We start from the raw sequence: 22,906 nt of genomic DNA, 5'->3' as shown, positions 1-22,906 counted from the left end.
GATGGGGAAAAGTACACTATTTTAGTAAAAGTCATGCCAGAAGGCTTTCCTGAGGAGGTGACATTTGATACTCACATGAAGTGAGAGAGAAGCCACTTGGAAGAGTGTTCAAAGATTAAGTACAAACATCTTGAGGTATAAATGAGCTGGATGTTAAGGAAATAGCCAGATGGCTACAGTGGATAAGTAAGGCAGAGCACTGTAGGGGATGAGGCTACAAAGAGGCCACAGACAGATAATGAAGGACTTTGTAAGCTATAAAAAAGTTAAAAATTTTTTTTCTAGTGTTCTCGAGGGCCATTGGAGGGTTTTATGTGAGGGAATCCCAGGGTCTGATTTATGTTTTAACAGCATCACTCTGGCTGTTGTGTGAGTTCAGCAATAATGGAGGCATGCAAACCAGTGATACCACTATAGCCAGATGAGAGATAAATGTAGCTGAAATGTGTTCTGAAAGTAAAAGAACTGATGGAATGTGAAGAAACGAGAAAAAGTCAACACTGACTTGGTATGAACAACTAAATGTCCATGGCAGGGCTATTAACTAAGATGGTGAATACTGAAGCAGATTTGGGATTAGGAGGTAGGTAAATAAAAACTTCTATTTTAGGGGCGCCTGGGTGGCTCAGTCGGTTAAACGTCCGACTTCGGCTCAGGTCACGATCTCGCGGTCCGTGAGTTTGAGCCCCACGTGGGGCTCTGGGCTGATGGCTCAGAGCCTGGAGCCTGTTTCCGATTCTGTGTCTCCCTCTCTCTCTGCCCCTCCCCCATTCATGCTCTGTCTCTCTCTGTCTCAAAAATAAATAAAATGTTAAAAAAAATTAAAAAAAAAACCTTCTGTTTTAAAGATTTTTAAATCTATGTTCATGAGATATTTTTTTATGTCAGTCTGTAGTTTTATCTTTATATGGTTTTGGTATCTGGCCTCAAAGAATAAGATGGGAAGTACTCCAGCCTCTTCAGTTTTCTAAGAAGTTTGTGTAGAATTCATTTCTTCCTTAAATGTTTGATGTTATTCACTATTAAAACCATCTGAACCTGGAGTTTTCTTTGTGGAAAAACTTTAAGCCCAATTTCAATGTCCTTAATAGATTGGATTATACAGGTTGGCTATTTTTTTTTTTTTTTTTTTTTTTTTTTTTTTAGTTTTGGTAGTTTGTGTCTTTCAAGGAATTTGTCCATTTCACTAAGTCATCAAATTAATGGGCATAAAGCTGTTTATCATATTCCTTTATTATTTATTTAAGAGCTACATGATCAGTAGTGATGTTCCTTCCTTCATTCCTGATTTGGCAATTTGTTTTTTATCTCTTTTTTTGCTCGATCAGTCTGATTACAAGTTTATCAATTGATCTTCTCCAAGAAACTGCTTTTGTTTTCACTGATTTCCTCTAATGTTCGCCTGTTTTGTTTTTTTTTTACTTCTACTGCTATTTTTATTATTTCTTTTCTTTACTTATTTTGGGCTTCTTTTGCTCTTCTGTTTCTAGTTTAAGGTGAAGGCCGAAGTCATTGACATAAAACTTTTCTTCTTATGTAACATAGGCGTTAGGGTGCTATAAATTTCCGTCTAATTTAGCTGTATCCCGTAATTTTTGATGTTTCATTCTTAATTTCGTTAAATTCAAAATACTTTCTAATTTCTCTTTTGATTGCTTCTTAGATCCATGGGAAGCTTCTAAGTGTGCTAGTTTCAAAACACTTAGAGATTTTCTAGTTATTCGTTCCTAATTTCTAATTTAACTCTACTCCACTGTAGTCAGAGAACAAAATTTGTATAATCTGAATCCTTTTAAATTACTTATTTTAGGGAAATCTGGCTGGCTCAGTCAGTTGAGTGTCCGACTTACAACTCAGGTCATGATTCCACAGTTCACAAGTTTGAGTCCTGTGTTGGGCTCTGTCTGTGTTGACAGCTCAGAGCCTAGAGACAGATTCTTTGTCTCCCTTTCTGTCCCTCCTGCATTAGCACTCTGTCTCTGTCTCTCTCTCTCAAAAATAAATAAAAACATTAAAAAATTTTTAATTACTTATTTTATGATCCCAAATACTATTTTCTCTTGGTAAATGTTCCTTGTGGACTTGAATATAAATTCTGCTGTTTTAGGTGGAATATTCTATAAATGCCACTAGGTCAAGTTGGTCCATCATGTCAAGTCTTCCATATTGTCACTAGAGGATTTTCTTTCTTCTAGCTCTGTCAATGAGAGAGGTTTGTTGAAGTTCTAACCATTAGTGTGGATTTATTTCTTCTTGCAGTTCTACCAGTTTTTACTTAATGTATTCTGAAGCTCTGTTATTTGATAAGTAAAATCAGGATTGCTTGATGAGTTAACCTTTTTACCATTATCATTATAAAATGACTCTTTTTATTCCTAATGTGAAATACATAATTCTAGGTTGGCACCCATGATTCCTGCCCCTAGGTGTATACCACCTGATAATACCCTCCCTTTCTGTGTGAATATGAAGGGATATTATTTCCCTCAATCATGTTATGTTATTTGGCAAAAGGGATTTTGCAAGTTGTCTATCAGCTCACTGATTCTCTGTTCATGTCTTTCCTCTAGTTTCTTTAAATTTTTTTTTTTTCTTCAACGTTTTTTTTTTTTTTTATTTATTTTTGGGACAGAGAGAGACAGAGCATGAACGGGGGAGGGGCAGAGAGAGAGGGAGACACAGAATCGGAAACAGGCTCCAGGCTCTGAGCCATCAGCCCAGAGCCTGACGCGGGGCTTGAACTCGCGGACCGCGAGATCATGACCTGGCTGAAGTTGGACGCTTAACCGACTGCGCCACCCAGGCGCCCCTCCTCTAGTTTCTTTAACACACGGAACAGATTTATAACTATGGCTATAATGTCCCTATCTACTAATTCTATCATCCGTATCATTTTTGGATTAGTTTCTGTTGTTGGTTTTTTCTTCTCATCGTAGGTTGTATGTCCCCGCTGTTTTGCATGCCTGATAATTTTTTATTGGGTGTCAGGCATTATGCATTTTACCTGAGATATTTTTATATTCCTAAATCATTTTTGAGCTTTGTTCTGAAATGGAGTTAGGTTATTTGAAAAGTCTGATCCTGTTAGGCTTTGCTTTTATGCTTTGTCAGGCAGGAGCAAACTAGTTTTTAGCCTACAGTTTAGTTTACCACACTAAGAAGCAAAACTCTTCTCAGTTTCCTACTCAATGCCCTGTGAATTATGAGGTTTTCCACCATGCTGGTGGGAACAAGAAGTATTCAGGGATTGTTCCCTGTAACTTCATCCTAGTTCTGGCTTCAGGTAATTTTCTTACATGTATGTCCTGACTAGTACTTAGCTAAATATTTGAGAAGAATCCTTTAAAAGTCTCTGGAGTTCTTTGTGAAGCTCCATCTTCTCTGGTACTCTGCCTTGCAAACTCTAGTTACCTTGGCCTCCCCAAACTCATAGCTCCATTTCCATCTCTGCTGGTATTTACAGTTTTCCTTTCATTGAGCTATGACCTGGAAACTTGGTAGAAAGAAAGCCAGGGCAATTGTAGAGCTCACCTTGTTCGTTTCTCATCTCTCAGGGATCACTATTTGTCACAACCTGGTGAACAATATTTTAAAAACCACTGTTTCATTTATTTTGTACAATTTCTCTAGTTCTTTCAGATGTGTAGGCAAATCTAATGCCTGTTAACCCATCTTGGCAAGAAGTGGAAATCAAGAGTTCTATACTGGATGTGTTAAATTTAAAATGTCTATTGGCAGGGTGCCTGGGTGGCTCAGTTGGTTAAGCGTCCGACTTTAGCTCAGGTCACGATCTCATGGTCTATGAGTTCGAGCCCCACGTCGGGCTCTGTGCTGACAGCTCAGAGCCTGGAGCCTGCTTCGGATTCTGTGTCTCCCTCTCTCTCTGACCCTCCCCCGTTCATGCTCTGTCTCTCTCTGTCTCAAAAATAAATAAACATTAAAAAAAAAAAACGTTTAAAATGTCTATTGACATCAAAGTGAAAGTGTCAAGCAGGCAGTTGGATTATAAGTTTAGAGCTCAAGAAGATATCTAGGATCCAGACATACATTCATGAGAATCAAAGTATGGACTGAATTCAAAGCTATATAATGAATGTAATCATTTAGGAAACAGGTTGGCAAACTATGACTCACAGACGAAATCTGGCCCCATCAGATTTTTTTTAAGTAAAGTTTATTGGGACATAGCTAAAGCCATTTGTTTTCATACTACCTAAGGCTGCTATTACACTACAACAGCAAGGTTGAGGAGTTGTGATAGAGACACCTGGCCTGCAAAGCTGAACATATTTACCATCTGGCCCTTTACAGAAAACGGTTGCCAGCCTAGATCTGTGGAATAAATGTAGATAGAGAATGCCAATGGAGTGAATTCTGGAGCATACCTCACTTCTGAAGTCAAACAGAAGAAATAAGAACAAACTAAAGCAAGAAAAGAACCAAGAGACTGAATTTTCCACAGTGAAATCAGAAAGGAGTGTTGATTGTGTCCAATGTTGCTAAAAGGCTAAGAAACATAACCACTAATAAATAACCAGTGTAGATTTAGCAAGATGATCATTTTCATAGATTTAGTGATGTGATGGTCATGATGGGGAGGGTTGAGAGCCAATTAAAGATTGAGAAGAATATATGAGGTGGAAAACTAAAGACAATGAGTTAGCCTTTTAGAGGACTTGGCTAAACAACAAGAAGAAAAGAAATGTGAAAAAGATGTGTAGCTTACGGAGGATTTTTAAGAAATAGGAGATACAGCACATTTTAATGTTGAGCAATATGATCTAGTAGAAGAGCAAAACTGAGAACACAGAAGATGGGGATAGAGAGAGATACTGAAGAAGAAGGGAAGGAAATGGGTGGGACAAGAGCAGCCAGGAGATGCTCCAGCTGGGCGGGGCTGGGTGGCTGCTGCAGCTGCGGTAGTAACATGGATGTATTTCCAGGATTGTTATATGATGTATTTCACAGAGAAACACTTGGAGAAATGGTGAGATTTGTATTCCAGTACCAAAAGATTTACGTAATCCATGATAAAGGTAAACTGTCCTTATGGTACATAAGTTATAATATAACTGGTAATACAGTGCTATTAGGACCAGAGTTCAGTTACATTGAGAAGTCGAAAGAACTTTGGACTAAGAACTATAATAATCATTTTTAAGACTATTTTAATAGGAAATGTTTCAAAGTTTAAAAAAAAATTTATAGGACACTTGTGGAACTCAGTTTAGTTTTAAGTTAAGGATGGTGAACTTACCAATCCTCATCAGCTAAAAGCCTCAGGGCTTCTGTCAGTGCTATTTCTGGTTTGGAAAATGACCGTAGTTCCGATGTATCCATTATTTCTGGACTATGAGTGACAGAAGGAATCCTTTCTTTATATTGTGGAATGGCTCCAGGAGATGCTTCACCTAAAACAAAGCAAAACAAAAATATATTAAATAAAGCAGCAGAGAACTCTAAAACAAATGATATTCTGACTAGATTCTATGAATACTTTTTTTCCTCCTTTTTTTAAAATTTAAAATTTAGTTAGCATACAGTGCAATATTGGTTTCAGGAGTAGAATTCAGTGATTCATCACTTACATATAACACCCAGTGCTCATTACAAGTGCCCTCCTTAATATCCATCACCCATTTAGCCCATCTCCTGCCTACTTCCCTTAATCAACCCTCAGTTTTTTCTGTATAGTTAGGAGTCTCTTATGGTTTGCTTCCTTCTTTCTTTGTTTTCCCCTTCCTAATATTCATCTGTTTTGTTTCTTAAATTCCACGTATGAATGAAATCATATATTTGTCTTTCTCTGATTGACCTATTTTGCTTAGCATAATACATTCTAGCTCCACCCACGTCCCTGCAAATGGCAAGAGTTCATTCTTTTTGATGTGTAATATTCCATTGTGTGTGTGCGTGTGTGTGTACGTGTGTGTGTGTATATATATATATATATATATATATACATATATATATATATATATATATATATATATACATATACATATATACCATAGCTTCTATGAATATTTCTTATGGAAACTAGTATTATTAGTTTAGTCTTCAATAATTTTTCTTTAATGTTTTAATGTTTTTTTATTTTTGAGAGAGAGACAGAGCATGAGCAGGGGAGGGGCAGAGACAGAGAGGGAGACAAAGAATCCAGAGCAGGTCCAGGCTCTGAGCTGAAAGCACGGAGCCCGACACAGGGTTCAAACCCACGAACTGTGAGATCATTCCTGAGCTGAAGTTGGACGCTTAACCAATGAGTCACCCAGGCACCCCAGTTTAGTCTTCAATAAAATTGTAATACCTAGATACCAGAGGTATTTAAAACTTCACTGTTTATCTACAAAATTATTAAATTATATCAAATATAAATATATAAATGGTTTTTCAGTCACATAATAAAGTATAGTTTTAAGAGCAAAAAATCAATAAGAAGCATTATGATCCCATTTTATAAAAACATGTGGATGTATACCTGTTTTACCATACAACTGGCAACTAAAAATGAAGCTTCATCGCATCTGTATATAGAGTTCGAGATGAATTCCAAAAATACTAATTTTTTGCTACTAGTATAGAATTAATGGTCTGTTGCAAATCCTAAGACCATGTGTGTTAATAAGAACAATATTTCTTCCGTAATCAAACATTTACCAACCATTTTCCAGATGTAAGGCATTGCCCTAGACGTTGGGGAAACAAATCATTGTCTTTGAGTGTCAGGGTAATGGCCCAGGGGGCACTGAACAATGCAAGATACCTGCAGTGAGGGTGTTAGAAAGGAAAAGATCAAGAAGATCAAATAAAATGTGTACCAGCTATTGTAAATGGGTAAAGATTTACTAGTTATTTTTTACTGTTAAGAGATATTTTTAAAAAGGTTATATTAGGCACTAGAAAATGACTATCATAAATGTATTCATCAATGTGTACTATTTTTTTTAAATGTTTTTATTTATTTTTGAGAGAGAGAAGGAGAAAGAGAGAGAGACAGCATGAGCGGTGAAGGGGCAGAGAGAGAGAGAGAGCTACAGAATCTGAAGCAAGCTACAGGCTCTGAGCTGTCAGCAGAGAGCTGAGCTGTGAGATCATGACCTGAGCCGAAGTCAGATGCTTAACTGACTAAGCCACCCATGCACCCCTCATCAATGTGTACTATTTACTACTATCTGTACTTCTTTTCCTACTGTTAACGGTAGCAGCCAGCATTGTTCAGAACTTAGGTAAGAAGTTTTGTGGATTTTTCTCCCCCTAGATTTTATGACATTAATAATAGTGAAATTATTTGAGAATGCTAGCAAATAGGCTTCACCTTCACAAATGCCTACATTTAACTGGTTCTTAGGGACGTGTTTAAAACCACTAATTTTACAAGTCAACATGTCATCAGCCATACTTTCAACAATTATTAGTTTTGAGAACAAAGAATTTTAAAAAGTTTTCTAAACTTGCATTATAAAAGAAATCCAAACTGGGAATAATCAGACATTCATCCAGTTCAATTCTTTTTTTTTTTTTTAATGTTTATTTTTGAGAAAGAGAGAGAGAGAGAGAGAGGGGGAGAGAGAGAGAGAGAGAGCGCGCGAGCGCTCGAGTGAGGGAGGGGCAGAGAGAGAGGGAGACAGAGGATCCGAAGCAGGCTCTGTGCTGACAACAGACCCACAAACCGTGAGATCATGACATGAGACGAAGACGGACGCTTAACTTACCAAGCCACACAGGTGCCCCAAGTTCAAATCTCTTTTATTGTGAGAGATTTTGAGAGATGTTAAGTATGTTGCCCAATATCACATTTATATGTTTATTTTTTCTGTACTTTTTGTTTTTTTATTGATACCTAGACTTCAGACCCAACATAAATTTTAAAATCTTTAAGACAGTTTTAACAGTTTATTCTTCAGTAACATTAAACAATAATAAATAAAAATAATAAGCAATAACCTTAATGTTTATGATAGTTCATGTGTTTTTTCATTTTCATTTTCATTTTCATCAATTTCTGATGACTACCATACCTAAGACCTATTTAATATTTTTAAAAACACACAGGAAACATGGAAACTACTCTGGCCAGATATAGAACCCAGTAAGTACTGAATGGTAGACTGAATAAAGGATAAATATAATGACTTTTAAATTTATTTTTATTTTGCTTTATTTTACTTTACTATTTTATTTTATTTTATTTTATTTTATTATTTTATTTTATTTATTTTGAGAGAGAGAGAGAGAAAATCTTAAGCAGGCTTCATGCCCAGCGCAGAGCCCAACACGAGGCTTGATCCCACAACCATGAGGATCATGACCTGAGTTGAAATCAAGAGTTGGAGGCTTAGCTGACTGAGCCACTCAGGTGCCTCTATTTTTAACGTTTTAAAAAAGATTTTATTTTTAAGTCATCTCTACACCCAACATGGGGCTCGAACTCACAACCCTGAGATCAAGAGTCATATGCTCCACTGCCTGAGCCAGCCAAGTGCCCCAACAATGATCTTTAAAAATTTTTTTAATGTTTATTTTATTTTTGAGAGAGAGGGAGGGAGAGACAGAACCTGAGCAGGAACGGGGCAGAGAGAGGGAGACACAGAATCTGAAGAAGGCTCCAGGTTCTGAGCCATCAGCACCAGAGCCAGACATGGGACTCAAAATTCATGAACTGCGAGATCATGACCCGAGCTGAAGTCAGATGCTTAACCGACTGAGCTACACAGCCGCCCCCTCATAATGATTTTTTAAAATCATGATCTAGGGGCGGCTAAGTGGTTCAGTCAGTTGAGCGTCCAACTTCAGCTTAGGTCATGATCCCATGGTTTGTGAGTTCGAGCCCAACATTGGGCTCTGTGCTGATAGCTCAGAGCCTGGAGTTTGCTTTGGATTCTGTGTCTCCCTCTCTCTCTGCTCCTCCCCCTCCACTCACGCTCTCTCTCTCTCCTTCAAAAATAAATAAACATTAAAAAAAATTTAAAAAACTAAAATCATGATCTAATATAAACCAATTTCATAATCTCATTTAACCCTTAATATAAAATAAGATACCACTACTTAGTGAAACAGTAATATTTACAAGGGAGCATGGAGGAGATCTTTGAGTTAATATTGACCTTTGAGATATTTTGGATATTTCTAGCAGCAGAAAATTGAGGCCTATTTCCAGGTCACAAAGTTATTTAAAGGGCAGACCTAATATTCATGAAACCAGGTCTGTCTACTGACTCCTACTAGTTTAATGCTCTTTTCATCACAAATGCACTGAACCATATGTGGTCTCTTCATCTTAACCAGCATTTGTGATGTTATTCTTCACATTTAAACAAGTTTCTTACCTGAATACTGAAAATGCTAAAGATGGTGACCTTTTTAAACAGGTCCCTTCTTTCAATGGAGGGCTGAAGGCAATATTTTCTAAAGAGGAACTCTCATTTTTTGATATTCCTACCTCATCTCCAAAAATATGTAAGTCTAGAAGGGAGAAAAACAATCAACTTCATTTTGATGAGAAGGAATTAATATTTATTATAATAGAAGCTACTGGGTCTTGCAAATTTCAGTGTTATAGTTCAACATATTCCATTATTGGCCCTCAATTAAACCACAGGTACACTAGCTTTAGAATATTATCAGTTAAAAAACACGCCAAAAGTTAAATTCCACTTACGTTCAGATGTCATTTTCTCAGTTCCTGTATGTTTCATTCGCTCCCAGGAATTCTGTTCCTTCTTTTCACAATCTTTAATGTCAAAAAGGTCTTTTTCCTCTTTTCTCTTTTGTCTCATCTTGTCATAAGTAGATTTTGAAATAGAAACTTTAATCTGAATGAAAAAGTTGAAATATTTGAAAGTATTCAGGGAGTTTGACATTTAAAATAACTATCTTCATCTCAGACAACTGTATGTGGACATTAAAGGTCTATATGTAAAAAATAAAATATACATTTTTTAGTCCTTATTTCAGGAATTCTAAAATTGAACAGAATTACATAGTGCTAATGTCATAACTAAATCTGTGCCTGAGGATACCAGTCTGTTACTCATTGAGTGTTCTAGAAAATTGTTAAATATTACATATCTACAAAGTACATTATATATATACATACATATATATATAAAGTACTATATATAATATATATGTCAAGTATACAGAATGAGAATATATTTGTTAGGAAAGAATAATCCATCAATTAAATGATTAAGGATCACGGGACGTCTGGGTGGCTGAATTAGTTGAGCGTCTGACTCTTGATTTTGACTCAGGTTATGATTTCACATTTTGTGAGATCGAATCCTGAGTCAGAGATTGTTCCTCCCTCTCTCTCTGCCCCTGCCCTGCTCACACACACTCTCTCTCTCTTAAAATAAGTAACCTTTTAAAAAATGTTTATTTATTTTTGAAAGACAGAGCACGTGCGCGAGCAAGAGAGGGGCAAAGAGACAGAGGGAAATAGAGGATCCAAAGCAGCCTCTCTGCTGACAGCAGAGAGCCCAATGCAGGACTAGAACCCACAAACGGAGACATCATGCCCTGAGCCAATGTCAGATACTTAACTGACTGAGCCACCCAGGTGCCCTGTCAAAGTAAATACACAAACTTAAAATAAATAAATAAATAAATATATGATTAAGGATCAGAAATTTCTATTATACTGAGATTTTTAAAATTTCAATCCAAACACTTTCACCACCCCAAATCTGATGAACACAAAACAATGATATAATATAGGCTTAAATTTATCCTAATAATCTGCAAATAACCTTACATCCTTTTCATTCTCAACATCAACATATGATGGAATACTTTGCTGGACTGCTCTTCCATAAATCCCCGATGGTGGTTCAATGCTTTGTTTAACTGAAAATGTATCTCCATTTTCCACAGAAGATATCACTGATTGGTTGCAGGCTGCTGGTGCTGAATGTGGACTTCCAAATACACCTGAAATTAACCAACCATCCAACTGCCATTAAGTATTTATGTGATGTCACTCTAATAACAAAGTTTAAGACAAGGCTCTTTAAGAAGTAAACAATATAGTTAGTAGGAAAAATATGTTAAATAATCATAAATATATGGGAGCCTGGCTGGCTCCATCAGAAGAGCATCCAACTCTTGATCTTGGTCAGGGTTGTGAGTTTGAGCCCCATGTTGGGTGTAGAGATTATTTAAATAAATAAAACTTAAAAACTATATATATATATAAAAAAATACATGTATATATATATATATATATATATATATATATATATATATATATAAATGGGATTGGAAGATACAATGGAGATGGACAGATAAGTGAAGAAGGAGGTGAGGACATCCTATGAGATGGGAATGTTATAAGCAGAGCTGAACAAGTATACTCCACGTATGTGGAGTGAATAACTTTGGTTGGGCACAAGGCAAATAGAAGAATAACAGAAACTAAGTGTGCAAGGGTAGGTGGAGAGCCTTAAATTAACTTAATGAGATTCTATCAAGCAAACAATTAGGAAAGCTTTCCAAGCATTTCATTCTATTTCACCACATTTACCAATAATAAGATGTGCACTCTCAATGTCTATCCTCACATGCTAGCTTTCTGATCAAAAAAGAAACTAGTTGAGGTATGTTAACTTGATGGGGGAATCCTTTTCTCACTTTAAACACTTTATAATTCAGTTAATTATACCTCCATAAAGCTAAAAAAATCAGTTTTTTTTAAAGGAGTTAGAAGTTTATTGAATACACTGCAAGAGAGCAGCAGGCAGGACAGCAGAGAAGAGACTGTCTGCCAAAAAAAAGAGCTTAAAAAAATATTTGCAAATATGTTGTTCAAAGCTCCCTTAATCCCCCTAAATATACATACCAGGTGTCAATTCTGGTTTGTCTAGACTCTGTATGGAAAATAATAAAATTACATTAATTACTAAGCTGATAAATAAGGACTGTCATTTGAATTTAAACTATGACAAAACTATTTTAGCTATCCCAAAAGTGTCTTAGAAGTACCTAAACTGCAGTACCTACTTAGAAGTACCTGAACTGTCACTTAATACATCTCTCTGAAAACTGCCGACATGAATTATTATAGTTGTTAGACAGAAACATAAAACCTACTTCTAATTCTTTCAATTTAATAATTTTTTAAAAAGAAAGTTTTAATCCACACTTGAATCACACTCTTCTCTATTCTTGAATGATACCCTTGGCTTATGTGTGAAGAACACATACAATTAACAAGCTAAGGAACTTTGAAATACCTTTTCCAACAACTACTACTGAGTCTTCTGGTAAGGTATTTGTGGATGTGAAGTCAAAACTGGGAATTTGCTGTAAATTTGATGATGACCCTGTAAATGCTAAAAAAACAACAAAAAACCCATATTTAAAAATTCTCCTTATATTTTTAGAATATTGTAACATGGTCTTTTAAAACAAAATTAATTTCATACACAGATTTTACAATTTATTTATTCACTTATTAGTCCAATAAATATTTAAAAGTAGAATACCTAGCATGCACTAGGCAGTAGAGAGAAAAGAAACCTTCCTTCCTTAAGGAGTTTACATGTTCCAGGGTTAAGAATGGGAAAGATGTACAAGAAAATAATTATAGCATGATAATTGAGCAACAAAGGGGTAATCATGGGGGAAAGCTCTAACTCCTGAAAACAGACTAAGACAATCTCACAGCATTCTGTAATTTTCTAGGTTACATTTCACTCCAGTTTGTGATTATGTAATTATTCTCTTTACTACTAGACTGTAGGCTCTATGGAGATAGGACCTCTATCTAATTTTGATTATCAATCTTTTCCAGAGCCTATTAGTATGGCATATAGTGGGTATTCAGTAAATATATGTTAGATGAATGTTACAAGGCAGAAAAAATGAAAAGCACAACATGATTAATTTAGGGTCAACTATTAGAAACATCAGGTAGTGATGTGTAGTGACAAAGGGAAGCATATCTCAGTAAATGGAACAATTTGCTCAGTAATAGTCCAAAAACAAAATCTGTCAAAAGATGACCGAATAATTAGACAGATCTCATGAAGAAAGATATAAAGAACATGTTATCTTTAAGTAGTTTAACTTCATTTATCAAAAAAGCTGATATAACTAGTCATTTTTAATGTTACTTTTTACTTTTTATACTATATTTTCTTATAAACAAAGAAACGCTGAAAGAAATGTTGCTTAGTGAGTCTCAATTCTAAAATATAAGGGAAAAATAAAATTAAAAGATTCTTGACATATAAACAATCCTTATATAACCTTTCTGTCACTTCTCTCTCATTCATCCAAATAGAGAAAGAGAAAATATTAATTCATAAAATCCAGTTTGCTAACACTCTAAGCATCCATCATTAATCACTTTCTCAAGTCATCAATAGGGGCTCTATGTTATGCCAGAAGATGGACAGGTTCAAAGGAACAACCAGCAAAGGAGTGGAATGGGAAGAAGGGGTTCTGAAAGCTAACCCTAAAATCATCTGAGGTTTCCTGCAAAAGGAATCCATTCACATATGCCACTCATTGCCAATATTTCTTTTGGAAGTTTTTTTATTCCCTCCAGCTCTGCACTCAATATTTACTTTAACCTGACTGAGGATGCAATGTTTGAGTGACTGTGCCCAAGGCTACACTATTAGTTTGGGTTGGCTCATCATCACTCCATTTAACATGTGACACTGAACACCATTACATACAAAGCCTAACAGGAATATAAAGATGACAGTGTATTTCCTTTTAAATGACTTATACTACTACAGCCCAGTGAAGTGAAGAAAGCTTTCTAAATAAATGGATTTTAAGCTAGTATTCAAAAAGCAGACATGATTCGAACACATCAAGATTGGAAACGGACATCTACGCCAACATACATGCAAACTAAGAAAACTTCTAGGGGCGCCTGGGTGGCTCAGTCGGTTAAGCAACCAAGATCCAGTTCGGTTCAGGTCATGATCTCGCAGTTTGTGAGCTCAAGCTCTGTGTCAGGCTCTGTGCTGTCAGCTTGGAGCCTGGAGCCTGCTTCAGATTCTGTGTCTCTCTCTCTGCCCCTTCCCTGCTTGTTCTCTGTCTGTCTCTCTCTCAAAAATAAATAAACATAAAAAAAATTAAAAAAGAAAAGAAAAGAAAAGAAAACTTCTAGTATTAAGAATGCCAGGGCATGGGGAATGAAAAGAGGAATAAGATAATGCAAGAAAGTTAAGGTGAGACAAGATTGTTAAGGGTCTTCCAAATTATGCTACAGAGCAGGAAATTTATTCTGTGGGAAATAGGTAACCACTCAAGGTTTTGAGTATGGAAGAGATGGTAACAATACTTCAAAAAGATAATTTGGGAAGAGTATGCAGCCTGGAGTAAAAAGGGATAAAATAAAATGCAAGATGTCTTATCACAAGGCTACTGTAATTATCCAGGGAAGAGGTAACAAAGGCTGAGATTAAACAGAAGAACTGGCAGTCATTGCCTGAACCTGGAGGGTAAGGAGAAGAAGACAATGATGACTCTCAAGTTACAAGTCCCCATAACTGGGAAAATGGTAATGCTACTAATAAAAACGATAACAAAGGAAGAAGAGCAGGTCTGGAAAGGAAGGTCAGTTTGGTTTTTGAACATGTTTACTCTTGTTAAATGAACAGATGTAGCAGGTGTTTGGTTTAGAGTTGGCAGTGTGAGTGCAAAGTAATTTTCTGACATAGAAATAACTGCTGGTCAAAAGATACAGATATATTTTTAAAATTGTTTTAAAGTTTATTTATTTTTGAGACAGAGAGCACAAGCAAGGGAGGGGCAGAGAGAGAGAGACACACACACACAGAATCAGAAGCAGGCTCCAGGCTCTGAGCTGTCAGCACACAGCCTGACACAGGGCTCAAACCTACAAACCGTGAGGTCATGACCTGAGCCAAAGGCAGACTCTTAACTGATTGAGCCACCCAGGTGCCCCAAAAGATACAAATATTTTTTGATTCTGCTGCGCAAAAAGGATGCCACTAGTAGTAAATGAACATGTGTAGCAATTATTTCAAAACTATTTTTAAAAAAGAAAAAAAAATGCATGTTGGGGGGCACCAGGGTAGCTCAGTCATTTAAGCATCTGATTCTTATTTCAGCTCGGGTCATGATCTCATGGTTCGTGAGTTCAAACCTGCTTGGGCTCCTCTCCCTACTCCTCCCTGCCCTCTCAAAATAAACAAACTTAAAAATCATATGTTAGGGTATGAGTTACTTTTAGGAAGAAAATTATTTTTTGTACTGATTATCTTTACATGAGAAATGAAATATGTAAGTAAATATGAAAAAAACCCTTGTCATTCTCTTTTGAAAAAACAATGATAAGAAACCATCCACAAAGAACAGATATTGAAGTACATTATGGATGAAATTTAAAAATTTGCAAAAAAAAAGAAAAAAAGATAAAGCTTCTAACCAACTTCCTTTTACTCAATTTATTTCCACAAGGGGCGCCTGGGTGGCGCAGTCGGTTAAGCGTCCGACTTCAGCCAGGTCACGATCTCGCGGTCCATGAGTTCGAGCCCCGCGTCAGGCTCTGGGCTGATGGCTCGGAGCCTGGAGCCTGTTTCCGATTCTGTGTCTCCCTCTCTCTCTGCCCCTCCCCCGTTCATGCTCTGTCTCTCTCTGTCCCAAAAATAAATAAAAAAAAACGTTGAGAAAAAAAAAGTATACATGTCCTACAATGTCTGACTGCCTACACATACATATGATTTCAGATGAAGAGAAATAACAAAAGTTGATCTTATTACAATCACAGTTGCTACATGTAAAAAAAAGACAGCTCCTTAAAGTTACTAGTAGATTAAAAATTTACAATGAATTCTAATTACTCTATTTAAATATTTATACCTTTTAAAATCACTTTCTCTTGGGGTGCCTGGGTGGCTCAGTCGGTTAAGTGTCTGACTTTGGCTCGGGTCATGATCTCATGGTTTGTGGGTTCGAGCCCCACATCGGGCTCTGTGCTACCAGCTTGGAGCCTGGAGCCTGCTTCGGATTCTGTGTCTCCCTCTCTCTCTGCCCCTTCCCTGCTCATACTCTATCTCTTTCTCTCTCTCTCTCAAAAATAAATAATAAAGATTAAAAAAAATTTTTTAAATCACTTTCTCTTTACCTAAGGGAAAAATTTAAAATGTAGCTATGATAGATCTCTAAAAAAAAATGGACAGCTGTCACAGAGGAGCTAGGTGCTATACTAAGTTTAAAGAAAAACAACAGAGAATGTAAATTCTTAGCAACGGTTACTGATGAGAAAGAAGCCTTTCCAGGTTCGACCACAGGAAACTATATTCCTGCTTCTATAGTTTTAATCCCTGGTTACAACCTAAGTAGGCATCTGGGATTTATTTATTCACATGATTTATGTCCCCTATTTTAGTGGTAAAATGTCTTGTAAAAAATGTGTGTGTGTGTGTGTGTGTGTGTGTGTGTGTGTGTAATCTGAGGGGGTTGAGATCAGCAGAGATCCCCTAGTGTTAACCTCTTGGGTAGTTGCTTCCCAGCCATGGCTTCTCAGGGAAGTCCATCAACCAATACATGAACCTGTATGTTCTTCTATTTGGCAAAATTATTTAATCAATAACACATCAGCAGAGGGGAAAGAAAAATCTCAAAACTTAGAAAGCTCAGTTAATTTTTCTTTATTGGCATGCTTAGGGAGAATTCTGAGACATTTAATTTAGGATTTAAGGACATTCCATCTTAAAAATTAACTTGTGAAATTTACTAACCTTTTGTGTGTCTTGGGTGTTCCTTATTTTGTATCTTGAAAACACTAGGTGAAATGTCATGGGATCTATCATCTTCAAAATCACCACATCCAAACCCATAGTTCATACGTTGACCAATTATGCTTACATTGGATGTTGTAATCCCTATAAAATAAAATACATAAAAATATTTATTAAAAATATTACCTGTGTTTCAGGTAATAGTACAGACAGGTACATATCTCCCCTCTAAATCTATCTTGCCTTCTAGATTTTTAAAAAGGTCAGTAACATAATATTAGAAATTACAACGTTACAGTAATTTAAAGGTTTTTATCTTATTTTAAATTTTGTAATACTTTTTACTAGCAGTTAAGAACATTTATTATAAGCTATATCTAAACATTTTATAAAACAGGTTAAAATTACAACCATTTAAAAATTACAATCAGGGGCGCCTGGGTGGCTTGGTCGGTTAAGCGTCCGACTTCGGCTCAGGTCATGATCTCACGGTCCGTGAGTTCGAGCCCCGCGTCGGGCTCTGTGCTGACAGCTCAGAGCCTGGAGCCTGTTTCCGATTCTGTGTCTCCCTCTCTCTCTGCCCCTCCCCCGTTCATGCTCTGCCTCTCTCTGTCCCAAAAATAAATAAACGTTGAAAAAAAAAAATTTTAAAGTTAGCCTCATAAAGATACTGGCTTTGGGGGCTAATGCTTTCTGTTCATAATAGGAACTACTAATCTGATGCTATAGGAAAAAAGTTTACCATAACATCATTCAGGAAATTTAGCACAATGTGCTCTAATAGGTAGTGTGGATTATGTGTGGAAATATTTATTGGAAATGATGATGTAAAGACAAAACGATTTTTACATAATTATTTTTGGTTTTGTTTTCAGATAGTCTTTATTCTGAGCCTATCATTTTTATACTTCACAAATTAAATAATAAACTTGTAAATATTTGCTTACTGAAAACAAAACCCTATCCCACAAAAACAAAAAATGTAAACTCAAGTTTATAAAATCCTAAACCATTAGCAACTTTACATTTTGAGAACATATTAAATTTAAGCAAGAATATCTCACGGTGAATTCAACAGTAGAGGTCTGAAAACATGATCATAGAAATACTTAAGTTACTTGTTTAAAAATACAGATTTCTAACTCTGAAGATTGATTCATTAGTTGTGAAGTGCGGTCCCAGAAATCTGTTACAAGCAGCCCTGATGGTTCCTAGGACTAGGCTAGTTTGAGAAACACTAAATATTAGACTCTTTAGGGAAACACTGAATATTACATACAGAAGTAGGTACTGTTTTAAGACTTTTTTCTTTTTTTCTTTTTTTAAATTTTTTTTTTTTTTCAACGTTTATTTATTTTTGGGACAGAGAGAGACAGAGCATGAACGGGGGAGGGGCAGAGAGAGAGGGAGACACAGAATCGGAAACAGGCTCCAGGCTCTGAGCCATCAGCCCAGAGCCCGACGCGGGGCTCGAACTCACGGAGCGCGAGATCGTGACCTGGCTGAAGTCGGACGCTTAACCGACTGCGCCACCCAGGCGCCCCAAGACTTTTTTCATTCCACTAACTTAAATGATTTACTAGGTCAGAGGGAAACTCAAATCTAGGTTTTCTAAATCTAGGTTTATTTATTTATTTTTATTAAAAACATTTTTTAATGCTTATTTATTTATTTTGAGAGAGAATGTGAGCAGGGAGAGGCAGGGGGAGAGGCGGAGAGAGAGGGAGAGAGAGAATCCCAAACAGGATCTGTGCTGCCAGTACAGAACTTGATGGGAGCTTGAACCCACAAACTGTGAGATCATGACCTGAGACAAAACCAAGAGTCGGACACTTGGGGCGTCTGGGTGGTTCAGTTAAGCGATCGACTTCGGCTCAAGTTATGATCTCACAGTTTGTGAGTTCGAGCTCCACATGGGACTCTGTGCTGACAGCTCAGAGCCTGGAGCCTACTTTGGATTCTGTGTCTCCCTCTCTCCCTGCCCCTTCCCCACTCGCTCTCTGTCTCTCTCTCTCAAAAATAAACATAAAAAAAAAAAAAAAAGAGTTGACGGACTGAGCCACCCAGGCACTCCTTCTAAATCTTTTCTAACTCCAAAGATATTCTTCCAAAAGAGGGCTCCATTTTTAGAAACAAGATACAACCCACCAATAACTTATACACATATTTTTAAAGTTATGAAAAATTTACTATGATAATCAACTTTAGAAAAGGATTAAAGAACAATTTTATGTGTTATGTTTCTTTGTGTCTTCTCCTTTAAGGGAACAAATACCAAGTGTCCTCTATGCACTTGGTGCTTTATTTTTTTAAGTTTATCTATTTATTTTGAGAGAGAGAGAGAGAAACAGCACAGGAGGGGCTGAGCGAGAGGGAGAGAGAATCCCAAGCACTGACAGTGCAGAGCTCAATGTCAAGCTCAAACTCACAAACTGTGAGATCATGACCTAAGCCAAAACCAATAGTCAAATGCATAACTGACTGAGCCACCCAGGAGCCCCATTAGGTGCTTTATATATCTTATACATTTAAATGTTCACTACCCTTTCACAAGATTTACATTACCAGATGAAAGAACTGAGTTTCAAAGCAGTTAAATAACTTGCTCAGCTCATGAATATAGTCAAACTGGGATTCCAGCTAGAGTCTTTCAGACCCCAAAGCACATTTACCTGGCCTTCCTGTACCTAGTTAGATTAACTAACTTTGTGGAACACTAGCTTTGTGGAAGACAGAATACTAGGCATGCATGGTTGAATTAGGCATTCATGATTATGAAGGTACTTGGTAGGGAATCAGAAGTAAATAATTTCTGGGGATCTAAGAATCTCAGAGTCCAAAAAAGTGAAACAATGGAATACAACTATAAACATGTCAGTGCAAAATGTAATGACATCACAAATAATGACATCACAAAAGAGGTAATAATCAATTTTGTTTGTGAATGGGGAAGGCTTCCAGAGAAAGCAACTGAGCTGTTTTCACAGCTGAATGGGGTGTGGTGTGGATTCCACATTTCACTTAGAAGAAATAGTACATGCAACTGCAAAAAGAGAAAAAATGGTACTGAAGGTGATCTAATAAAACTGGAGTGTAAGATTATAAAGAAGGAAGTGAAATATGAGGCTGGAGAGGTAGAGAGGGGAGAGATCATAGAAGTATGCCCTGAATAAATTTAGGCTGGGCAATATATTCAGATTTACATTGTGGGGAATGGATTATAGAGAATGAGACTGAAGCTAGAGAAAAATCTTAGGAGGCTAAGTAGGTAAGAAATGAGCAAAAGTGATAGTAGAGACTAAAAAGAGTAGATGATAGTACGGCATATTTAGGAGCAAGAAATGTAAAAATCTTAGCAGACAATTAAATACAAATATAGCTTTTTAGGGAGAAAATTATAACATAAGATACAGTAGCTTAAAGTTATTAGGACTTTTACACTGAGATCATATGAATATAAACATCACATTCCAATTTGTTACAATTCACTCAGAATCGAATACGGTTTTACCAATCATAGAATCACATGCAGTTCCCATCCTAAATAGATAAAAATCCAAATATTTTTCCAAATGATTACGAACAACTAAATCTATTTTCTGAAAAGTGATGCTATACACTAGAGTGTTATAGGTTAGTTCACAAAATTCTTAAGATACAAATGAAGTTAACGACTAGTTAAGTGTTGTTTTTTAAAACAAATTGTCTTTTGTGATGCATAGTGGCTTCCAAACTATGCTGCATATTAGAATCACCCTGAGGGCTTTCAAAATTCTGACAGCAGCATCACATTTCTTATCAATTAAACCAAAATATCTGGGTGGAAGAGCCAGGCATAGGTACACCTATGGGCTTAAATGGGTATCAACTATTTAAATGCTTTTTCTTCTAAGAATAATAAAATATTTATTCTTGCCAAAAAAAAAAAAGTCCCTTTAAGGAGTTAAAAAAATGATTAGTTTTACTTGGTATGCTCAAAAATTCTAAATCTGAAGTGTATTTATCATTTTTGATATAATTTAAAAATCATAGTGTCTATAAATCATATTTATAAAAGTTATAAAATACCTGCACTGGGGCTTTGGTCAGCTATCTCAGAATTTTTATTCTTTGCAGAAGAAAGTCTTGTAGGACAAGGTTTTGATCCAAATGTTGGAAATATGTCTGACCTACAATGAAACAAAGTAATTTCAATAATCATTTAAGATCTAAAGCTATTCAACATTCTTACACAAAACATTCTCTATATTTCCCATTAACTCACTAAACTGCAATAATAAAGCAGGAGCAAGTAAGAAAAACTATAAGAATTTTTTATTGATATTCCTAGTTCACTTTTTGAACTTCCAACCTTTTTAACATATCAGCAATTCTTAATTATTTATGAGAGGATTGCCAAAGGCAGGGAAGATTCTCCGACTTGTACTATATAATCTTTTGTTGGGTCAAAAAAAAAAAAAAGTGATCCAAAGAAAGTGCATTCCAAAACTAAAGCAAATGATTCCTAATTATCTAATATACTATCTACCCTTATAAATAATAATACCAAAAAAAAAGAGACTTAACTACATTACAAATAAGAGACTAGAAACATTTATTAGCAAAAGCCACTTCTTGGAGTTTTTTTTTTTTAAGTTTATTCATTCATTTTGAGAGAGACAGAGACTGCATGAGTGGGGAAAGGGCAGAGAGAGCAGAGAGAGGGAGAGAGAGAGAGAATCCCAAGCAGGCTCTGCGTTGTCAGCACAGAGCTTGACGGCAGTTGGGGGGGGGGGGGCTGAACTCACAAAACCATGAGATCATGACCTGAGCTGTGTCCAAGTCAGATGCTTAACTGACTGAATCACCCAGGTGCCCCTTCTTGTATTATTCTTTGTTATACTTTTCTTTTCTAACGTTTATTTTTGAGAAAGAGAGAGAGACAGACCACGAGCAGAGGAAGGGCAGTGAGGTAACAGAGACACAGAATCTGAAGAGCAGGCTCCAGCCTCTGAGCTGTCAGCACAGAGCCCAATGCAGGGCTTGAACCCAGGAGTTATGAAATCATACCCTGAGTCGAAGTCAGACACTTAACCGACTGAGCCACCCAGGCGCCCCACACTTTTCTGACATTATAAAGACCTACAGGCTATGTTTTATAAAAAAAGCAACTGAAGAATGTTAAATTAGAATGTAATAGAACTGTTTTAAATCAAGTAAGTGTCATAATATCAATAAGCCAGTGATGGATATAATTTTTTTTAATGTTTATTTATTTTTGAGAGGGAGACAGAGCATGAGCAGGGGAGGGGAAGAGAGAGAGGGAGACACAGAATCCGAAGCAGGCTCCAGGCTCTGAGCTGCCAGCACAGAGCCCGACGCGGGGCTCAAACCCACGAACCACGAGATCACAACCTGAGCTGAACTCGGATGCTTAACCGACTGAGACACCCAGGTGCCCCAAGCCAGTGATGGATATTATAAAGAAGAGATTTTACAAAGGAGTACAATTCTTAGTTGGGTTGGCATAGTTGTTAATTGATCTAGTGAGAAATCAATGTTAAACATCTTTAAAGAGTAATTTCTTTAGAATAGAAAGAATAAAAAATTTACATTTATGCCATGCATTACATTCAGGTGAAAGAAAATACTTCAGTCTCTAAAAGAGTGGCTCTTAAGAGTTTTTCCTCCAAAACCCACTTAAAGATGAAAGCTCCACATAGGGTAGAAGTGGCTTTCTTTGACATTATTCTTAAGGCAAGATGCAAGCTGGTTAAGAATAATTGCTTTAAAGCTATTACAGTTAATGTGGAAATATGAAATTCATTAAAGGTAATTTAGTCCAGATATGAAGGCATACTGAACTCCCCTTCTCACAGAGTTCAATATCTGAAGAGAATAATTCCATGAGACAATACAGGGAATAGTGAATTCTGAATGTTAAAGTATAAAGTGAACATTTCTTCCCAACTGGGTTCCAAATTATTCACAGGACCTTGCAACTGTAGGAGTATCTAACACAAAATTTCACATTCCTAGAAGATAAGGGAAGGACTTTAGATCTAAAAGATAAATATCTATTTCAAACATCTGGTAAGTAAATGTAACCACAGTTATCTCACCAGCCCATGTAGCCATTCCAAATTAATTTTGTAAATACACTGCATTATTCTATCTCGGTAATTACAACAAAATAA

General features: G+C 36.4%; 1 protein-coding gene across 1 annotated transcript in view; it reads right to left on the bottom strand.

The window, feature by feature from the left end:
* Nucleotides 1–22,906, bottom strand: part of TOGARAM1 (TOG array regulator of axonemal microtubules 1) — a 76,820-nt gene that overhangs the window by 26,077 nt on the left and 27,837 nt on the right. The window contains exons 7-12 of the mRNA XM_047075651.1: nucleotides 20,799–20,899; nucleotides 16,731–16,874; nucleotides 12,237–12,335; nucleotides 10,760–10,935; nucleotides 9,662–9,815; nucleotides 5,258–5,411 (exon numbers count right to left, since the gene is read on the bottom strand). Coding sequence (XP_046931607.1) covers nucleotides 5,258–5,411; nucleotides 9,662–9,815; nucleotides 10,760–10,935; nucleotides 12,237–12,335; nucleotides 16,731–16,874; nucleotides 20,799–20,899 — 828 coding nt within the window. The remainder of the gene's footprint in view (nucleotides 1–5,257; nucleotides 5,412–9,661; nucleotides 9,816–10,759; nucleotides 10,936–12,236; nucleotides 12,336–16,730; nucleotides 16,875–20,798; nucleotides 20,900–22,906) is intronic.

This window comes from Lynx rufus, unplaced genomic scaffold (assembly GCF_022079265.1).
Source record: "Lynx rufus isolate CCGP_SWC_20201006 ecotype Redwood Valley unplaced genomic scaffold, mLynRuf1.p SCAF_13, whole genome shotgun sequence".
Lineage (NCBI taxonomy): Eukaryota > Metazoa > Chordata > Mammalia > Carnivora > Felidae > Lynx > Lynx rufus.
This window is presented reverse-complemented; position numbering and strand designations above follow the sequence as displayed.